The following is a 20224-nucleotide window of genomic DNA, read 5'->3' as shown; positions in this document are numbered from 1 at the left end:
TTGTGTAATCTGATACTGATGTCACAGAAAAATTGTGCATAGTCCTACCACTAGATGTACAGCCATTAGCATTTCTACCCAAAGTCTCTGCCTTCTCTTTAATGGTTAAGTTTTTACATAACTCTCAAAATCAGTTCCTTCTGTCCTGTCCATTGGCACTTAACTCCTTGCATCTGCTCCAGGATGGTATTCCTGCAGTTGCCCACTTTTTTCCAGGCATGGCCTTCCCCTTTTCCCCAATTAAGCATTCTCCATTAGAAGACAAACATGTATTATCTCTCAAACTAAAATATACAAAACTCCCTTGATTCTTTATGCCTCCCACAAAAGTCATCCTATTTCTGTTTTCCACTAATCATAAGACTTCTACATTGAATATATATGATTTGAGTCTTACTTAATTACCTCTCCTTTTTCATGAACCTGCTGCATGTAGGCTTTTGTCCTGTTATTTCACTGAAACAGTTCTTGTCAAGGTCATCAGAGTCTTCCATGGCAAAAATTCCAATGGTTAGATCTCAATGTCTTTTCCAGTATATTAGCAGCATTTGACACAATCGCTTACTCCATCCTTTTGGACCCAATTTTGTCAGTCTACAGCACTCTGATCAATCAGTTCTCCAGCCCCTCTTTCTGGCTTTCTAAAGGTTCTTCCTCCTCTTAAACATTGGGGTGCCCCAGATTTCAGTTCTTAGACCTCTTCTCTATCATTACTTACTCTGTAGGGTGCTCAAAGTAACATTACCAGTGACACCCAAATTTAATTAATTTTTCCACTTGGATATCTGTTTGTTCTCCAAGATGACTCATTTTCCTATCATCCTTTTTTGCAATAAATGGAAACTCTGTTTTTCCTGTTAACCTAGGCAATAAATGGAAACTCTGTTTTTCCTGTTAACCTAGGCCAAAAACTTCAGAAATTATTCTACATCCAAACTAACAGTGAATTCTTCTGCCTTTACATTTAAAATATATTTCATATCCTGATGCACATGCACTCTGAGCATCTGCATTTTGCTGTCCTCCCCCAGTTTGTGCTTGGAACACTCTCCCTAGGGGTACATCTGATTTACTCCCATATGTCCTTGAGGTCTTTGTTCAAGCGGCATCTTATGAGAGAGGCTTTCCTTAACCACCGTATGTAAAACAACAACCCCTCTCCTACCATCTCTATGCCCTTTATTACCTTACCTGCTGGTTTAATTCATAGCAATGATCCTTTCGTGACACAGACACATGGCATACAACATTACATGTGGAGTGTGTGTGTGTCTGTTTGCAGATGTCTGTTTTTCCCTCAGAACATAAACTTCATAGGAACAAGGACTATTTTGTTTATTATTTTATTATTCCCAGCGTCTAAAACAGTGCCACAGACATAGTAGGCACTCAGTAATTATCTCTTTGCAGATCTTCATGTTATTTTTCTGCTTTTCATCTCTGATCACTTCTTAAGATAAATGTCAGAAAATATAAACGATTATGTCAACCTTTTTGAACTTAAAAAAGTAAATGACAATTGTAGCTCAGTGAAGTAGGGTACTAGCCACATTACACCTAAAAGCTGGCAGGTTGGAGCCCAGCCCCAGCCTGCTAAAAATCAATGACAATGACATCCAAAAAATAGCTGGGCGTTGTGGCAGGCACCTGTAGTTCCAGCTACTTGGGAGGCTGAGGCAAGAGAATCGCTTAAGCCCAAGAGTTGGAGGTTGCTGTGAGCTATGATGCCACGGCACTCTATCAAGGGCGACATAGTAAGACTCTCTCTCAAAAAAAAAAAGAAAGAAAGAAACATTTTGCTGAAGAATATATAACTCACTTTTTAAAGAGCTCTCTAATAAATTCTAAGAGTTGTTTCCAAATTCATAACTTTTTCATCATTTTGGTTGAATTTTAATAATTGCTTGATTGAAATTAATCATGTAACTTAAATTTTTGTGTATAGATTAGATGAGTTAACTGTTATTTTTCAGTTTTTGTTTCTTTCCTAGTGTCATTTTGTTGTAAAAAGAGATAAAATAAGTGAGGAAAGGAATGTTCATTTTTAAATCTTTTGTTTATGGAAAACTTTATTTTCATTCTGCTTTAATTACTTAAAATATTCTTCGAGAAATAACTGTGTCTAATTCATCGTAGTTAAAGAGAAGCATTTGTGTGTGTGTGTATGTAGTTTCTATCATAATTTAATGACCAGTAATTTCTTTTTAATTGTAATTTGTTTTTAGTATTCCTGCAAGCCTTGTGTTTTATTTATATCCTTCCTCTCTTTAATGTGTAATTAAATTCTTATTATTTCTTTGTTATTACTATCTTTTCACCTTTCTTTTCCTGTTTGTGTCAGAATTTTTAAGGGGGCCTGAGATAGCTTTGCTTCGTAAGCGTCTGCAACAACTGAGGCTTAAGAAGGCTGAGCAGCAGAAGCAGCAAGAACTAGCTGCCCATACCCAGCAACAGCCTTCCACTTCTGATCAGTCTTCTCATGAGGGCTCGTCACAGGACCCTCATGCTTCAGGTTAATTTATGTCAAGTGTCCTTAGGCAACTGGTAGAATTGTTTTTTAATACCGCTGTATAATAATCCCTTTTCCCATTCAAAAAGAGAACTAATGTGCTTGCAGCTTATCTCTCCCTCCCTTGCATATGGTGGTGTTCACTATCACATTACAGGGAAAGACTGGCAGCAGCATTTGCCAGAGGGATGAATATAAAATAATCCATTGGTTTATTTGTAATATATTTGGAGAGGGACAAATATTTTTTACTTTTATAACTGATGATCTGCTTTCTAATATTTAGTAAATTTTGAGTCTGCATTGATATTTCTATGGAAATTTTCTATACGCTGAAATGAATCTGTGCTTATGGCTCCTAGCTCTCCCTTCTTCCTCTTTGAAAGTTAACCGGTATTCCTTCATAAACCTTTAATGCTAGATTTTAGAATCATAGTATTGGTTGGCCATACCAGCATGCGGATGATCATTTCCTTTTGTCATTATTTGAAAATTTTCAATATTTGCTTTTTATTCTTTCTATACATAATCAATTTTCTTTTATGTAGGGCAGCAAAAATACTCCAGAATCTTTTGTTCTATTCTTCTGCTATAAAATTCTGATAGTACAGTAATAATCTATGCCACTTTTTTTGATTATAAATCTTAATGGCCCAGTATTTTATGACCAGAAAGCTCATGATGCTCAATAAATATTTGTTGAAAGGATTAATGAAAGATATAGCACAAAATAATTTGTTTACTTAGATTTTTCAAGATGGATAATAGATATGATAAATTTTTATGTAGTATACATTCTATAGTAGGTGCTATAAATCTTTATTTAGGAACAGGAATCAAGGGTGTCCAATCTTTTTTTCTTCTCTGCCACACATTGGAAGAAGAATTGTCTTGGGCCACACATGAAATACACAAATACTAATGAAAGCTGACGAGCAAACAAAACAAAGGTCCACTCATAATTTTCATGATACAGGTATCTGCTACCACAGTCCTCATATTATCTGCATTCGGCCTCTGGGCCACAGGTTGGACATCCATGGTATTCTGATGATTCATACTGATGAATTTGTAATGTTTTCTTTGATATGCTTTGTTTTGCTACCCTAAGGAGTGATGAGTTGGGCATTAATTACTTTGAGATTCCTGATTTAATTACTTGGAATTAATTTGTATATTGGTAAAATTGGACAACCTCCTCTTTATAAATATCTGTTATGCTCTAGTAATGAAAGCACATTATATAATTACTGTGGTAATATAGATGTGTTTCAAATAATTCTTGGACTTGATTTTTAATTCTGTATTATATTAATAGAGGAAATATCAGGTAAAGATGCCTTTGATTTCTATAGAGATATTTTTTCCTATACTTACAACTAACAATTAAAAATAAGGTGATCAGATTACAATAATGACATTTAATAATAGAAGATTTTGCTATGATTTTGTGTATATTTAAAACTGTCCAATGTATTTTGAAGATTAAAAAGTTATAAAACATAAAAATCAACAAAAAGAAAAACTGTCTCCACATATATAATTTTTTTTAATACTGAAATTTGGCAGATATCAAGCCAAGTATTAAAGTGAATTTGAGTATCAAAGAAAACTGTCTAAATCCGCAGGAAGGAAGTATACATTATAGAAATATATTAGAAAAATATTTGGGACTTACTGGTTTTTCAGATTTAGCTCACCAGTTTGAATTGAAACAGAATCAGAAAACTTTAGGGTGATTATATGGTCTTTGAAATAAAATGATGTCTTCCCAATTCTAAATATTATTCTAATTAAATATTAATAGTATTTAGTTTGGAAACCACTGTATTTTTTATAAGGTTTTTAAAAAGCTAAAGTCAGGTAGATACCTTTCCAGTTTTGAAGTTGAGAAACATTTTATCTTTTCTTTGTCATTAAACAACATTCTTAGAAATTAGCTGGATGTAAAGGCATGCGCCTGTAGTCCCAGCTACTCTGGAGGCTAAGACAGGAGGATCACCCGAGCCTAGGAGGTTGAAGTTGCAGTGAGCTATGACACCACTATACTCTAGCTCGAGTAACAGAGTGAGACCCTGTCTCAAAAAGAAAAAACAAAAAACGACATCATTATTCTTGGGCTTCTGCGCCTGCCCACGTGGACCAATATTAGAAGCTTTTAGTGCTATTACTATCATTAAGCACTAATGGCTTCTAATATGTACTACATAGTATATGTTTGTCCCTTCAGCTACAAAGTGAAGTACTTCCATCTATTTTGTATGCTTTTAATATACAAAAAATAAATGTAATATGCCTTGGGTTCATTTACTAGTGCTGCTTTTCTCATCTTACTGACCTCATATGTCACAACAACATTATAGGGTAATTTAAAACTTTAAGAACAGTTAATATATTGCAAGTTTCTTATAAATCTTTGTACTTTGACCATTTAGTAAATTTTGAATATGAGGAATTGGCTTAGTGAATAATTCTTATTTCAGGATATACAAATTATAAAGAATAGAAAATAAATTTATGAAATTCAACAGAAGGATAGGTTTTAATTGAATAACAGTTAAAACTTACATTTAATGATTAGATGCCATTTTGTGTATGTGTACTATAGACATTAATTGAGTCATTCTCTTATGGTAGGTAGATGTTACTACTATCTCAGTACAGAAAGCACCAAAATTGGCATTCTAGATTTTAATTTGTTAATAATAAAAGAATATACATTTCTCACATATTTTTCATTATACTTTTATATCATTAGAGTTATTAACAAGTGATGATATTAATAATGATATTTCTCTCATCTCACCTTCCTAAGTTTTTTAGGGATAAGATGTTCAAAGGAGACATTACTGTGATTTAGAATCTAAGAAATTTTGGCTGGGCATGGCAGCTCATGCCTGTAATCCTAGCACTCTCAGAGGCCGAGGCAGGTGGATTGCCTGAGCTCACAGGTTCACCTGAGTCAGAGCGAGACTGCGTCTCTAAAAATAGCTGGGTTTTGTGGCAGTCTCCTGTAGTCCCAGCTACTCGGGAGGCTGAGGCAAGAGAATCACTTGTGCCCAAGAGTTAGAGGTTGCTGTGAACCATGATGCCATGGCCCTCTACTGAGGGTGACAAAATGAGACTCTGTCTCAAAAAAATAAAATAAATAAAAATAGAATCTAAGAAATTTTAGTGAGAATAGAAATAATTTCTGAATTATTACATGGGCAAACATTTTATTCTCTTTTTAAAATACAAGGCTCATGGGACTCTGTTGTGAAAGGCTAAGCTAATTTCTGTAGGAAAGTAATTTCAAACCATCAAAACATTTTGTAAAAATAATGACCTACATTTTTTGTGGAATCAAATGGGAAGAGACCTGATGCTTGTTAATGATAATCCCATATGGAGTATTATCTATTTAATATTGTCAACATTTCTTGGCAGTTGTAGACTAAAACATCATCCCAAGGCTCCAAACAATACTTTAGTTTCAAATTATTGTTTAAAATGAGCTATATAATATAGATGTTAGAAGATGTTTAAACAGTGGATTTTCTTTTTCTTTTTTTAGCTTTGAACTGTTTGTCATCAGAGTCTAAAATATATAAAAGTGACACTGTTGTAACTTCCACATGAAGGGAGATAAGGAGCAATGGTCACCTTCTTGCTCCTCATGCTACCTCTAAGGCTCCCCTGTACCCCAAAGCCAAGTTTGAAAACCAGTGCTGTAAAAGAATTTTGACACCTATAAATGATAATCCTTCAGAATTAATTGCTCAAAATATAGTTTTACAAAGTCAAAATGTATCATGTAAAAATATTTTCATCTTTTAGTATTTAAAAGGTACCTTTTTTCCTAGACTACCTGATAATACGTCATAATTTGTTTGGGAAATATATCGTAGCTCATAAGAAAATCATTCATTGATTTTTTTTTTTTTTTAAATCAGAAAGAGATGAATTTGCCTTCATTATATCAGTTCCTGGATGTTAGACTAGCTGAATTATTTGTCCCTGACCCTATGACAGTATGACCTTTGACAGGTCATTTGGTGCTTTATGCCTCAGTTTTCCAATTATTGATTTATTTAGTGTGACCTACCTTAATTTATAGAAACAGTGTAAAAACAGATTAGACAATACTGTTTATGTAAATTTTTTATGCTTCTGAGGAGAGCAATACACTTAATAATGTACTATCTTAAGTATAGTATTTTACTTAACTGCTTCTGCATGTCCTTTTATCAAGGCCAGTTATGTACACTTATCAGATGAATGCCCTACACAACTGTGGCAGAGGCATTCAACATATGGCTGATTTTAAGCCCAACTCTTTTTTTCCATTTCAGGTCCCCGAAGTCATGGGCTGCTGGCTCCTGCTCAGAGTGACAGCACCCTGTGGAGTCTGCTGGTACTGGCCCGACCACCACAGAGCCCACTGGAGCATGGAGCCAGCCTAGAAAGGGTCAGGTAGGAACTGTTTTTTCACTTTATGGCACGGTTTTGCCAATTGGAAGAAAAAAAAAAGTAACTTTTATACCCCAACAGGGTATAAAACATTGGTGATTATTTTTGAAAAAGGGCTTTTCAAAACTGAGCCATATTGGAAAAAATCAGCACTTACCGATCCTATACAGACAGACGCTAAACAACATCAGATTTCTTTCCTACAGTGTCCATAAAGACAGTCATGTTGTAGCACTTCAGAAAGGAATACCTTTGATGGCCTAGTTGTGCAAGCACTTTTTTACTTCCTTGAATGACACAGTCCTAAGCAAAACAGTGATGAGTTTCTTAGAACCTTAAACATTATAATATGCTCCATATTTTTCAGAACAGCCTTGTACCATTATTTTTTATTCAATACCAGATTTCTGAAAAACAGGCAAGTAGTAACAACATTTATTGGTCCTTCCCTATGTGTTGTTTAAGTCGTTTACATGGATTATCTCATTAGATCTTCAGAAGAATGCTCTGTGGTAGATACTGTGATTATCCCCATTTTTTAGATAGAGAATTTAAGACTTAGACAAATTAAATTGTCCAAGGTTATAATATTACTGAGTAGATAAACCACATTTGAACCCAGAAAGTTTGGCTAAAGAGTCTTATTTACCTGTTTGATTATAATTATCTATTTTTTTCTGTATTGAGAAAATTTTGGTGTTAAAGGACTAAAGAATTTTCTCAAGACTGAAAACCACATTTTTTGAAATACGTGGTAATCGGCTTGGTGCCTGTAGCACAGTGGTTACTGCACCAACTACATACATCAAGGCTGGTGGTTTCGAGCCCAGCCTGGGCCAGCTAAGCAACAATAACAGCTGCAACAAAAAAATAGCTGGGCATTGTGGCAGGTGCCAGTTCTTCAAGCTACTTGGGAGGTCGAGACAAGAACCCAGGAATTTGAGGTTGCAGTGAGCTATGATGATACCACTGCCTTCTATCTGGTGCAATAAAACAAGACTATCCCAAAACAAAAATTTCATAAGAGACTTTTTAGGAGGTTTTTCCAATATTCACTGAGTCACATTTTTGTTATGTTTTTCTTTAAAGATATAATTTTATTTCTAAAGACCAACTTACCTGTTCTTCAAAAATAAAATGGATGACAATATTGAATCCAACTGTGAAGTGAATAAAGGAGAAGTCTTGAAAAAGAAAGTTAAGCATGAATAGATGCAGGAACTGATTGAAATACTATCATTTCCACTTTCTTTTTTGTTTAGTTAAAACTTGTTTAATGGAATGTTCTGATATAGAGGTGATAAGAATAAATAAAAGTTCTCATTCGAGTATTGATCATCCTTTATCAAAATCTAGTCAAGAAAAATTGATGTGCAAACTGATAATGTTAGAAGATGAGAGATTTAAAACTGATAGAAATGGTAGCATGCTTCACACTTTGAAGTGTATAAATGGAAGCAATCAAATTATTTAAAATTGGTTTGAATCTGGGTTATAATGGAAAACTTCTCTTAGTTACATAATTAAGGATAATCTTCACTTTACTTACTTTTGGGGAAATGAAATGCCATTATGATCAGAAGCTGGAATTGGCCAAAGTATTTTATTAACAACATTTGCTAAGAACTACAACACAGGATATTAGAAACTGGGAATTATTCTTACATTTAGGGCAGAGCTGTGCTTATTATCCACATTTTCTCTTTTTACTGTAGCCTTACTGGAATATCGGATCCCAAGTCAGGAATGGGAAGGGGCCACCTTTTTCTATGCCCCAGAGTCTTTCTTGGTTAGTAGATCCCTAGGCTGATTGGGGAGAAAGAAGCAGCTTAGGCCTAAGAACATTGCTAATTATTATGTAGAAAACAGGTTTAAAATCAAACTTACTAACTCCAGATGAGTACCCTTTGCATTTTATTATGTTGCCTTCCTTTATACCAGTATTTTTCAACAGAAAAAGCCATTTATTAAATAAATTCTTGCATAGTAACCAAGAATATCAAGAAGATAAGAAAAAAGCTGTTTTATCTGAAGTCAAGTAGATAAAAAGCCCAAATGACAGAGCCTTCTCCTTGTATCCATTTTCCTTTCCCTATTTGGTACCTCTAAAGAAACCTAAGCCTTCATAGAGTATAGGTTTAGTTTGCATAATATACTATAGAGTTTTTAAAGTTATGTATGTTTCTGTAATGGGAATTCTTCATTGACTATTTTTCTTGATAAACCATTTTGTCTAACATGTTAATTTCTTGTTCAACTCCTAATACAAAAAACATCTCACAAAATATAGTGAGCATCTCATTTCATGCTTTGAATTCTCCAAGGCAGTATGAAATTCATCTTACAGAGCTGGAGAGGGAGTTTGAGAAGGGCAAGGAGTCTTTTATTCAGTGAAGGAGATATCCTGTTTCTAATTTATCTACTTTGCACCTTATGCTTGTGCTAAATGAATTTGATGAAAGTATGTGCATGGAAATAGAATATTTTCCCAACTCATTCTCAAAGTTGCTAAATGCTTGCCTGGAATAACACATATTAAGAACATGGCCTGCTTACTCACTGCTTGGGAAACACACCACAGTACTTAACTTCTGTTCTTCACCCTTATACATTTGTTTCTTAAGCTTAGAGATGATCATGACATTGCTGTGCAGTTTTCTGCTGCTTACTTTTAAGTTGACATCTCATTTTTGTTTCAGATTCTCCTTCTTCTGTGGTTAACAAACAGCTCGGATCCATGTCACTTGATGAGCAACAGGGTGCGTGCAACAGGAGATGCGCTATGCCCATCCATTCATAGTTTTACTGCAATGCATAAACAAAGCTCTGTCTCACTTTTTCATAGCATTTCATTTTGGTTATGATCTTACAGTCAGTTTTTTGTGGACTAAATTACCATAGGTGGTATTGTGCTTAAAGGGCCTCTTTGGCCTATACAAATTATTTGCCATGTAAGCTAATTTCTACCTTTGGCCCTTGATGCTTACTTTGAATTATTTTCTTATAACAATATTATAATGGAGAAAACTGTAGGTACCATAAAGTTGTGTAAAACTGTGGGTATGAGGTTAACATACTACCTCATTGCTAATTTAAAAGAAGTTTTCTGAACATACAGTAGAACCCACTGACGGGACTGTATCACACTGGTCAACATACAGAGGTGGTCAACATAAGGAACTTCTATTGAGGACATGTGGTGCATGTCTGCTGTATGAAAATTAAGTCAATTTAAGGAGGTGGTCAGTGTAGGGAAGTAGTCAACTATGGAAGTTCTACTGTAGTATTCTATATTACTAAATCACTGTAGTAATACTTGGTTTATGTCTCACTTATCTGGTGGTCACACTTCTGATACATTAACCTATGAGGAATACAGTTATGAACCTGGAGATAAAGTCAAAAGCCACCAATGGGGGGGAACAACTTGCACTGGCACTTTTTAAAGTAGGAGAGGTATAGAATCAACCTCAAAGCCTTGCATAGAACCTGATGAAATAGACAGGTTACTTATTTATCAAGCTTTATTACTAGCAGATCAATACAGCACAGAGAAGGATTGGTAGAGGAAGACATTCTGACAAGAAGGAGCATCTGCAAAGAAGGATGGAGAAAGAAAGATTATAAAATCCTAAAACAGGCTATTTAGACATAGGGCAAATGGTTTACTGTCTTACCTCAGAATTCCCTAAAGTATTCCTATAGTGACACCGTATGATAATTAATGTTAAGAATATTAAATCTTAAAATGATATTCACGCTCTGTTTTAAAAGGCAGATGATTGTCATTACAAAAGTTTTGAGATACATAAAAATCAAGGAATGTAAAATCCATGTGGCCAGCAACAAATGAAGCCCTATAGGCAATACTGATAAGCTGAGCTAGTTGAAACTCACACTGATGAATCAGAGGGGATGCTGTAAACTGTGTTTCTTGGAAGTGAAATAATGAACATAACACAGTCCGTCTCAAAACTTTTGTAGTGACCCACATATAATAGATTTTACAAATGTTTCTTCCAAGCATTTTTTTTAAATTAGCACTAAAGCCATAAGAATGATTCATTTGTCAGCAGTAATGGGGAAATTAAATCGTGCTATAGTACTTATTTTTTGTGAAATAGATCTAATTTTGACTATCTCCTTAAAGAAATATTCAGAAACTAATTTTAAAACAAATTAGGAAACTTCTTTTGTACTTCTGATCTTATTCTTTGTAGAGCTGTGATGACAAGTATTGCTATTAGGTTTTTTTGTTCTTGAGAATGAATGAATTGGTAAATGAATTTTTGAATTAAAAAATTAAGCATGTTTTATCTTTGTACATTTACTATAGAAGTATTAACACTGCAAACAGTAACTTTAGGTAAAACTCAACTATAATATCATAATACTGGACTCTTGTTTATAACTACTCTCTAATCAAGTAATCTTTTTTTGGTAAGCATATGTGAATGTAAATAATGTATTACTCTCAGAGAGTTTATAGCCCCATTCATAATCTATTTATATTCTATTTATTTTTATAGGGTTATAGCGAATATTACTTTCAATCTAAGTTGATACATGACTTATATATGATATGGAATATGACAGAAAAAGAAGAAGGGTTAACGCCTAGATTTGTTGCATCAGTGCCTAGGTTGATGATGGCTAGTTTGGAAGTGGAAATCAAGAGGTTCTTTATTTTTTGGCCATGTAAAGAATGACATGCCTTTTAGTCACATAAGTAGAGATACTACATAAAAGGTAAATGCTAAGTAAGTTTGGCAGAAGCTATATCATATGGGGTCATTAAGAAATGTCTGATTTTAAATCAGAAGTTTAGTTTATTGTGTCTCAAAGTAGTATAATTAATCAAAGTATGTGCCTAAACTATCACAGTTTTGCTATCTTAAGAGTTGCTGGTTTATGCCAGCAGCAGAGAAGCCTAGAGAGCACATGGTCATGAAATCATGAAAGGTGCTTTCCACAGCTTATTGAGAATTAAATATTTTTCCTTGTAAGAAGTGGTTCAAAGCCTGGAAGAAGTGGTAATCAGTTAGTGCAAGGTGTGGTGAATATAGTGGATGACTGAGTTTCTAAGTCCAGCTTCAGTAGTTTGAGCAGTGTTGTTTGTGTGACTTCGGGTTGAGCATTGCTCAGTTGCAAGAGAATTGGCCTGTCATCTGTTGACTAGTCTCAGCTACTTAATCGTAAGCATTTCCATTATTTCATCCAATTAGTTGCAGTTAGACATCCATTATAATTGATCAACCAGGTTTCATAAAGCTGTAGTAGATAATACTAGCACTGGACCACCAAACAGACACCATTAGCTTTTGTTAATGAATATTCATTTTTTGTTTCAGCACTTCATCTTTATCCAACCATTGTGCTGAACACTTGTAATTGTCAAAAAGAACCCATTTTTCATCACACATAACAATATGGTATAGAAATGATTTGCTTTTATGTTGTGACAGTAAAGAAAGGCAAGTTTTGAGATGATTTCTCTTCTGATATTTGTTGAATTTATGCAAAACCCTTTGTCTAATATTGTTTTCTCTATAAATTTTCTAAATAGTTTTCAATATAATATACTCATTGCCTTAAATCATATGGGTTATATAATAAACAATATTAAATGAGTGAGTAAATGAATTCTTTAAGCAGTGGGGAGCTACAGACATTCCTTCAGGTTCTGAGAAACACGATTATGTATGTATGGAAAGATTATTTGGGCAGCATTATAGATGATTGATTGGAAAGGAATAAGAAAACAGCAAGAACATGTAAGAGATTATTGCAATACTCTGGTAGGAGATTATGAGGGATACAGTAAAGCAATAGTGTTAGGATCTGAAACAGATTTTAAAAATATTTGAGAGGAAGAATTAATGGGACTTTGAGACCAATTAGTTAGAAATGAATGAAGGAACAATGTCCATTTGTCTTGCTAGAGTGATAGATAATGAACTGTCAACCAAGATAGAGATTTCAAGAGGAACAACTGATATGAGGGTTAAGAAGGTATGTGAGATTTTTTTTTTAATTTTGCATTTGAAGTGCCTTTAGAGAAATCTAATAGACAGTTGGATGGCTATATAATTCTGGAGGTCACCAGAGAGATCTGAGGTGGAGGTGAAGATTGGGAATCATCAATTATGGATAGCAGTTGAAACCATGGAGTATAAGAAGTTGTCTAGGAAAAGAGCAAGCAGAGAAGATGACCAGAAAAGTAGGCAGGACAGACAGAATGCCAGCACAAAAGAAGTTCAAGGATGGCCTGGTCACTAAATCCATGTGGAACAATGATGTCAAATACAAAAAGGACTGAGAAATTGTTTTTATTTAATTTGGCAATATGATTGCTTTGACATTGCAGCTTGAGATACGGTATGTTGAGGCAGATGCCAGATAGCAGTGGTTTGAGGAGAAAGGGAAGGGTTGGCGGGAAAAAGGTAGAGACATTGGTAACACTGGTATGTAGATGCCTCTTTTCATAAGCACAATTAGGAATGAAAAGTAGAGAAAAGGTGATGTCCGCTGTGGGGAGTTAAAGTTTCAGAATTGAGCATCTTTATAGAATATGCAGAAAGATTCTTTATTTGTTCAAGTTGTAGAGGATAGTTGATGTTTCCAGACATGCTGTTGTTTCGAGTTTTTAACCTTTACCAGGACTCTTACCTGTTTTCCCATGTAGAATGGAAAAAGTAGTATATCTAGTAAGTTTTCTAAATATATCTCTAATGACTACTTAAGCATATTTAAAATTTGCTTTTCATAATTTTAAAGAGAATTAGTACTTTTTAAAATTAATACTCAGTTTTATATTTATGTAACAAAATATTAACTACCTTCTAGGTACCCAGGTGCTTTTTATATGTTATTTAATTTGCTTTCCCATCTCAGTTCATGGATTTCTTTATTTGAAAGCAAGAATAAAAATGTTACTCATAAATTTTTTTTTTTTTTTTTTTTTTTGTAGAGACAGAGTCTCACTTTATGGCCCTCGGTAGAGTGCCGTGGCCTCACACAGCTCACAGCAACCTCCAATTCCTGGGCTTAAGCGATTCTCTTGCCTCAGCCTCCCAAGTAGCTGGGACTACAGGCGCCCGCCACAACGCCCTGCTATTTTTTGGTTGCAGTTTGGCCGGGGCCGGGTTTGAACCCGCCACCCTCCGTATATGGGGCCGGCGCCTTACCGAACTAATAAAATTTTTTAAATTTTAATGGGCTTGCTTCATTGAAGAAAATTTTTTTAATACTTGTATACACATTATTGAGCTGGCTGATTGCAATTAATGTTTTTGCTTAATTTATCTGGAATTTTTCGTAAAAATCATAATTTTATAACAGTACATTTAGTCTGAATTTTCAGAGTTTCAAATATAGCTTCCTGGCTAGCTCAATAGTTTTTTTCTCTTTTCAGAGTACTTGTTTTAAGAAACAAAATTGTAGGGACATAAGTGTATAATGCCAGTGGTTTTTAATTGTATCCTATCGTAAAATACTTTCCAGTGGTCTCCAAATTCAGCATTGTGTGTAGACACATTGATGGCCTTTATGTGCTAATCATGGATAAAGTACAACTATTTAAATAAGCACAGTGACATCTATCATGCATTTTGTTTGGTTTGAACACTATATGTTTTAATGAGTAGTTTTAGTTTTCCTTTTTATTTGTATCTCTAGTTATGTTATGCATATTATACTAAAAGAGGAAAAATCCTCTTCTGATGTATTTCTCTTGCCTGTTTATATTATTAAAACTCATTCATTTTTCCTCTTACAAATATTTAGGTCAGCAGTTTCCTCCTTATTTTATAAAAACTAAAAAATGAATCTATGATGGTTTTTGAAGAACAGTTAACTTTTAAGGGGATATAAGAAAATAATTTTGTCTTAAATTATGGCCAAGATTGAGGCAAGTTTCTTTATATTCATTTACAGTGTTTCCATTAAGTGGAAGTTGATAATGCTGAGAAGTTTGAAACTTACGCCTGTAGGCAATTGTATGTCTGTCTGACACTCATTTTCTATTCTGGATTTAAAGAATCATAAGAGCAGGGCGGTGCCTGTGGCTCAGGGAGTAGGGCGCTGGTCCCATATGCCAGAGGTGGCGGGTTCAAACCCAGCCCCGGCCAAAAAAAAAAAAAAAAGAATCATAAGAGCAAATTTGTAGGCTTTAGAAATATTAATGTTAATTTTCCACTATATCATTTTACATAAGCAGACTTACATTAGTAAAATATTCATCTGTGGGAGATTCGTGGATAATCAAAAACCAGTGGAATACATTTTACTAATTCTAAGGTAGATAGGGAAATAGAAAAATGTCATGCATTAAATATATATTCCCTTAAGATTATTTACTATCACCAAATTGAAGTTTCATTTTAGTAATATTATCTTGACGATATTATATCAAGTAGTTGGGGGGGTATATATAGCTCAGTGGTTGAGCTTATGCTTATTATTACATCAAGTAATTTTAGCCTTACACTGACAATTCTAATTTTTATTAAATGTCTGATGATTGAGGCCTGCTATATTTGAAATGTAAATTTAGTATTCAGCACAGCAGATACATATGCTATATTTTAAATGGTAATGAATTGTGGAGTTTGTGAAGTTTGTGAAATCAAACTTCATTCCAGATTCTTAGAACTGGTTCCTTAGAACTAGCTATCGGTCACTTGGAATGAAGTAACTGAGTTCCTCCAATCTCCAACTACTAGGTCTAGATTCTTATAAATAGTGATGTATTTGGTCTTTTAGAAGTTAAACCCTATAATTTTTTTGCATATGCTCAATTCTGCTCTTTTGATAATCCAACCTATGCCTCCAATTTGTTAATTGTTTAATTAAACAATTGTTTAATTGTTTTTCTTATTTGTTTGTTTGTTTTTTTGAGATAGTCTTACTCTGTTGACTAGGGGTCAAGCAATCTTCCTGCCTGAGCCTCCTGAGTAGCTGAGACTACAGGCACACCACTACCATACCTGGCTAATTTTTCTGTTTTTTTGGGTAGAGACAAGGTCTGGCTTTACTCAGGCTGGTCTTGAACTCTTGAGTTCAAGCAATCCTCTCAGCCTCTAAGAATGCTAGAATGGTAGGTGAGAGCCACTGTGCCCATCCTATCTCCAGTTTAATTGTTTTCTAATTTATGATTGTCAATGATAAAAATAACTGACATTTACTGGGTTTTTTGTTTGTTTGTTTGTTTTTTCGGACAGGAACTGTGTTGAGAATTTTACATACAACACCTTATTTGTTTTGCAGACTTAATGAGGTGAATACTCTGATTATCCTCATTTTTTACTGATGAAGACACCCTATGTAAAAGACAAGTAACATAAGTGGTAGAGCCATATTCGTATGTCTGCTTCATTAATTCAGCTGATATTTAAATGTCTTCCTGTCTTGTGGCAAGTACTGGGGTAGATAGTAGTAGACTCTAGGATGCTTGGATGAATAAAGCTAATGCCCTCTGTTCTTGGAGCAGTGAGTTGATTACTAACAATAGCAGCAACAGCATAGACACTTAATATTGCATTTTATTTGTACCAAACATTGCTTTGAGCAGTTTTTATATGTTAATTTACTTAATTCTCACCACAACCTTATGCAGTACGTACTATTTAATATTATTATCCTCATTTTTCAGATGAGGAAACAAAGTCAGAGAGAGATTAAGAAACAGGTCTAAGGTTACACACAGCTAGTAAGTGTTACAAATGTGACTCCAACTCATGCAGCCTGGCTACAGTGTCTGTGATCATAACTACTATGCTTTGTGTCATTAAACAATAAAGACAGATGAAAAATATATATATAAGTATGATTAGTTTTGTAAAAAGGGAAATAACAAGGTGCAGTGAAGAACATGTAAGAATGATACTTCAACCTGTGAAGTCAGGGCCAGATAGGGCATCCCTGAAGAAGAGACATTGTGCTGAGATCTGAACGATGAGGCTGAACAAGGTAGGTGAGAGAGCATGAGGAAAGTACGAATAGCATATGCAGAGCCTCTGCATATTACGTTAGGGTGGCTTAAAGAATCCCTGTATGGCTGGACAGTGCCATCCGTCAAGGGCCCAGATTGAGAAGGATCCTTTGAACATTTTAAGCTTTGGGATTATAATCATAGAGGGAGGCTAAGGAAGGATTTTAAATAGAGATTATGCAGTTTTTGGCCAAGGCTGGGCTTGAACCTGCTACCTCAGGCATATGGGGCCGGCGCCCTATCTCTTTGAGCCACAGTATTCTTCTTAGTAAAGTATCTCAAGAATGAAAGAAAAAGTATCCAATGTACTCAGCCCTACTATGAAACTTATGGCTTTCATATGAAAGCTATAACCCAGTTATAACCTAAGAATATGGGGAAGGGGAAGAGGGAGGGGAGAGAGGGGGGAGGATGGGTGGAGGGAGGGCGATTGGTGGGATTACACCTGTGATGCATCTTACAAGGGTACATGTGAAACTTAGTAAAAGTAGAATATAAATGTCTTAATGCAATAACTAAGAAAATGCCAGGAAGGCTATGTTAACCAGTGTGATGAAAATGTGTCAAACTGTTTATAAAACAAGTGTATAGTGCCCCATGTTCACATTAATTTACACAGCTATGATTTAATAATAAAAAAATTAAATAGAGATTATGGCCTCATATTCTGAACAGAGTATGGGGAGCTGATAATAGAGACTAAATCATTTAGGAGGTGGTTCTGGTAATAGAGACTTTGATCTATTTATAAAAGTTTGGTAGGAGAGATATGAAGAGATTCAAGAAGTATTTAGGATGTAGAATAAATAGGTCTTGGCTCGGTGCCCACAGGTCAGTGATTAGGGCACCAGCCACATACACCAGAGCTGGCAGGTTCGAACCTGGCCCAGGCCTTCTAAACAACAATGACAATTACTACCAAAAAAAAAAAAAAAACTACAACAAAAAAATAGCTGGGTGTTGTGGCGGGCGCCTGTAGTTCTAGCTACTTGGGAGGCTGAGGCAAGAGAATCGCTTAAGCCAAGAGTTTGAAGTTGCTGTGAGTTGTGACATGACAGCCTTCTACTGAGGGCTACATAGTGAGATTCTGTCTCAAGAAAATAAATAAATAAATATATAAATAAATAAATAAATAGGACTTAATGGTATATTGAATGAGACAAGGGATTGAGAGGTCCAGAGTATAAGTTGTAGTAACAACTGTAGAATTTCCATATGAAGATAGTTTAGTCCAGGCAATCTTATTAGAGGGGACAGACCCAGAGGATGTGTCTTAAATCTTCATATAGAAAATACATTGTTTTTACTTAGATTATACATTTATTTATGATGCTTTCAGAGAGATAATGGTGAAGATTTCCAGGTGACTTTTCTAACCCCTGTACAGGGAACCCATATATTTTGATTAAATGGGGAATATGACTGATACTATGTGGGTGATTAGTTCCTTAAATAGGTAAGTGGAAAAGAAAAAGGTATGGGTAGGAAAGTGTAGAGGGAGGTGATCATTAACTTGATTTTGAATACATTGCAGTGAATTACTTTTGTGAGACACTCAAGTGGGAAGTTGGCTGGGCAGTTGGTTGTATGGAGATGGAACTCAGGAAAGATGTCAGAGCTCAGGAAGTAGATTTGAGAGTTTTCTACATATAGATGGTTGTTGAAGCCATGAAAATAAGTGAAATTAACTAGGATGATAGTAGAAAACAGAGGACAGTGTGGGAGCTCTGGAACATCTGAGGAGAAATCAGAAAAATCCCCATATTACAAAATTTTGGCAGAGAATAGCTGAAACAGGAGACTGAGAGGGAACAGCTGGAGAAGTGGAAGGCAGCGTGGACACAACAGTGTGGTGTCGTGTGATCAAGAGAAGAGAAATTTTCAAATTTGAAACAGTTGACTCCTTGAACACTGCTGAGAAGTCCAGTAAACTGGTACTAATAAAATATTTCTCTGAATTAATCAACGTGGAAGTGATCAATCTCAGAAGTATAGCAATTTCAGTAGTGTAACAGAGACAGAGGCCAGATTTTAGAGTAGGAGATGAGAAATAAGAAAAGCATTTCAAAACAAGCAAGGACGATAGTAGCTGGAGGGAAAAGTGGTTTGAGTGTTCTCCTAAGCTATCTACCTGATCTGTTTTCATCTGAAAGTCACATTTTAACGTATCTACTAAGCAGTATGTGTATTACAGATAAATTGATTTTCTTTTTTAAATAAAGGAGAATATACCTGAGGAAATGGTTTTGAAATACTGGAGGGAGATTTTAACAGTGCCACATGGGGTGGGCAGCTTTACTTATGTGCTTTCTATGTATCCCAATTTCTGGAAAGAATCTTTTAAATTTGGTTTCCTGAATCTCATGTTACAGACTTTTCATTTCTAAGGACTTGTAAATAAAGTCCTTTATAGTATATTGTCTTGATTTTTATGTGGTTCTTACTGCACTTCTGAAGTATGTGTTTTAAATAAGCAGTTGCCTTAATAAAGACCAATCTAAGCTGCTAGTATCATCAATTATTTTTAATAATTATGATTAATTGAGCAATATAGAATGGCCACCAAAAAAACTTAATAGTGTTGAACAAGTTAAAGTTCCCTCCAGCTACACTGCGTATGTGCCACGCACACCACAAAAAATTTTCTCTTGTAGTATTTTTGGAGGAGGAAGAAACAGTTCCACTCGGAATGCCCTAGAAGAAGATACAACATAGCTTTTCAATACTCTGATACCCAAAGTGGCAATTTTGGCTTTAAGAACTTGTATCAATTATATTAATGTTGCTGATATGAATTATTTCTAAAGAATCACAACACCAACAATTTCTATTTCTTTATTTAAAAAGTCATTTAAGCAATCTTATTTTCTTCTTCGTAGTCAGATTATTTCCCAAGACAATATAGTTAGGTAGGAACTTCATATAAAAGCTTCATGTAAAAGGAAATCAATGTAACTAGAGAAAAAAAAACCTATTTATTATCATCAGTTCATCATTTGTAAGATAGAGATAACAATACAGACTACAAAGATTTCCAAAAGAGAGGTACATATATATAATTTATAGTTTATATATATTCTCAGTAATAATAAATTGCATTATTAATGTGATAGTTCTTTCTACATAAAGCCATTTATGTACTTAAGTGAATTTCTGAACCCCAAGGCTTTTAAATAAAAGTCTTGTTAAGCAAAATAATTCAGTAATAGAGATCTGTACATAATGTAAGGCTTTGAAAAACAGTTTTTAGAATGTGTTTCTCTAACTTCTAA

At 34.6% G+C, this 20224-nt stretch overlaps 1 protein-coding gene across 8 annotated transcripts in view; it reads left to right on the top strand.

Moving 5' to 3' along the window:
- Positions 1-20224, top strand: part of DCAF6 (DDB1 and CUL4 associated factor 6) — a 132916-nt gene that overhangs the window by 62842 nt on the left and 49850 nt on the right. For 4 of the 8 annotated variants that reach the window (XM_053605973.1, XM_053605974.1, XM_053605979.1 and 1 more), the window contains 2 exons: positions 2342-2512; positions 9661-9720. The exons of 2 other annotated variants lie outside the window; for them this stretch is intronic. In XM_053605973.1, coding sequence (XP_053461948.1) covers positions 2342-2512; positions 9661-9720 — 231 coding nt within the window. The remainder of the gene's footprint in view (positions 1-2341; positions 2513-9660; positions 9721-20224) is intronic. 2 more of the 8 variants (XM_053605977.1, XM_053605976.1) reach the window with 1 other exon arrangement.

Source organism: Nycticebus coucang, chromosome 10, assembly GCF_027406575.1.
Source record: "Nycticebus coucang isolate mNycCou1 chromosome 10, mNycCou1.pri, whole genome shotgun sequence".
In the NCBI taxonomy this organism is placed as follows: Eukaryota; Metazoa; Chordata; class Mammalia; order Primates; family Lorisidae; genus Nycticebus; species Nycticebus coucang.
The sequence above is the reverse complement of the archived record's forward strand: the minus strand, read 5'-3'. Positions and strand labels throughout refer to the sequence as shown.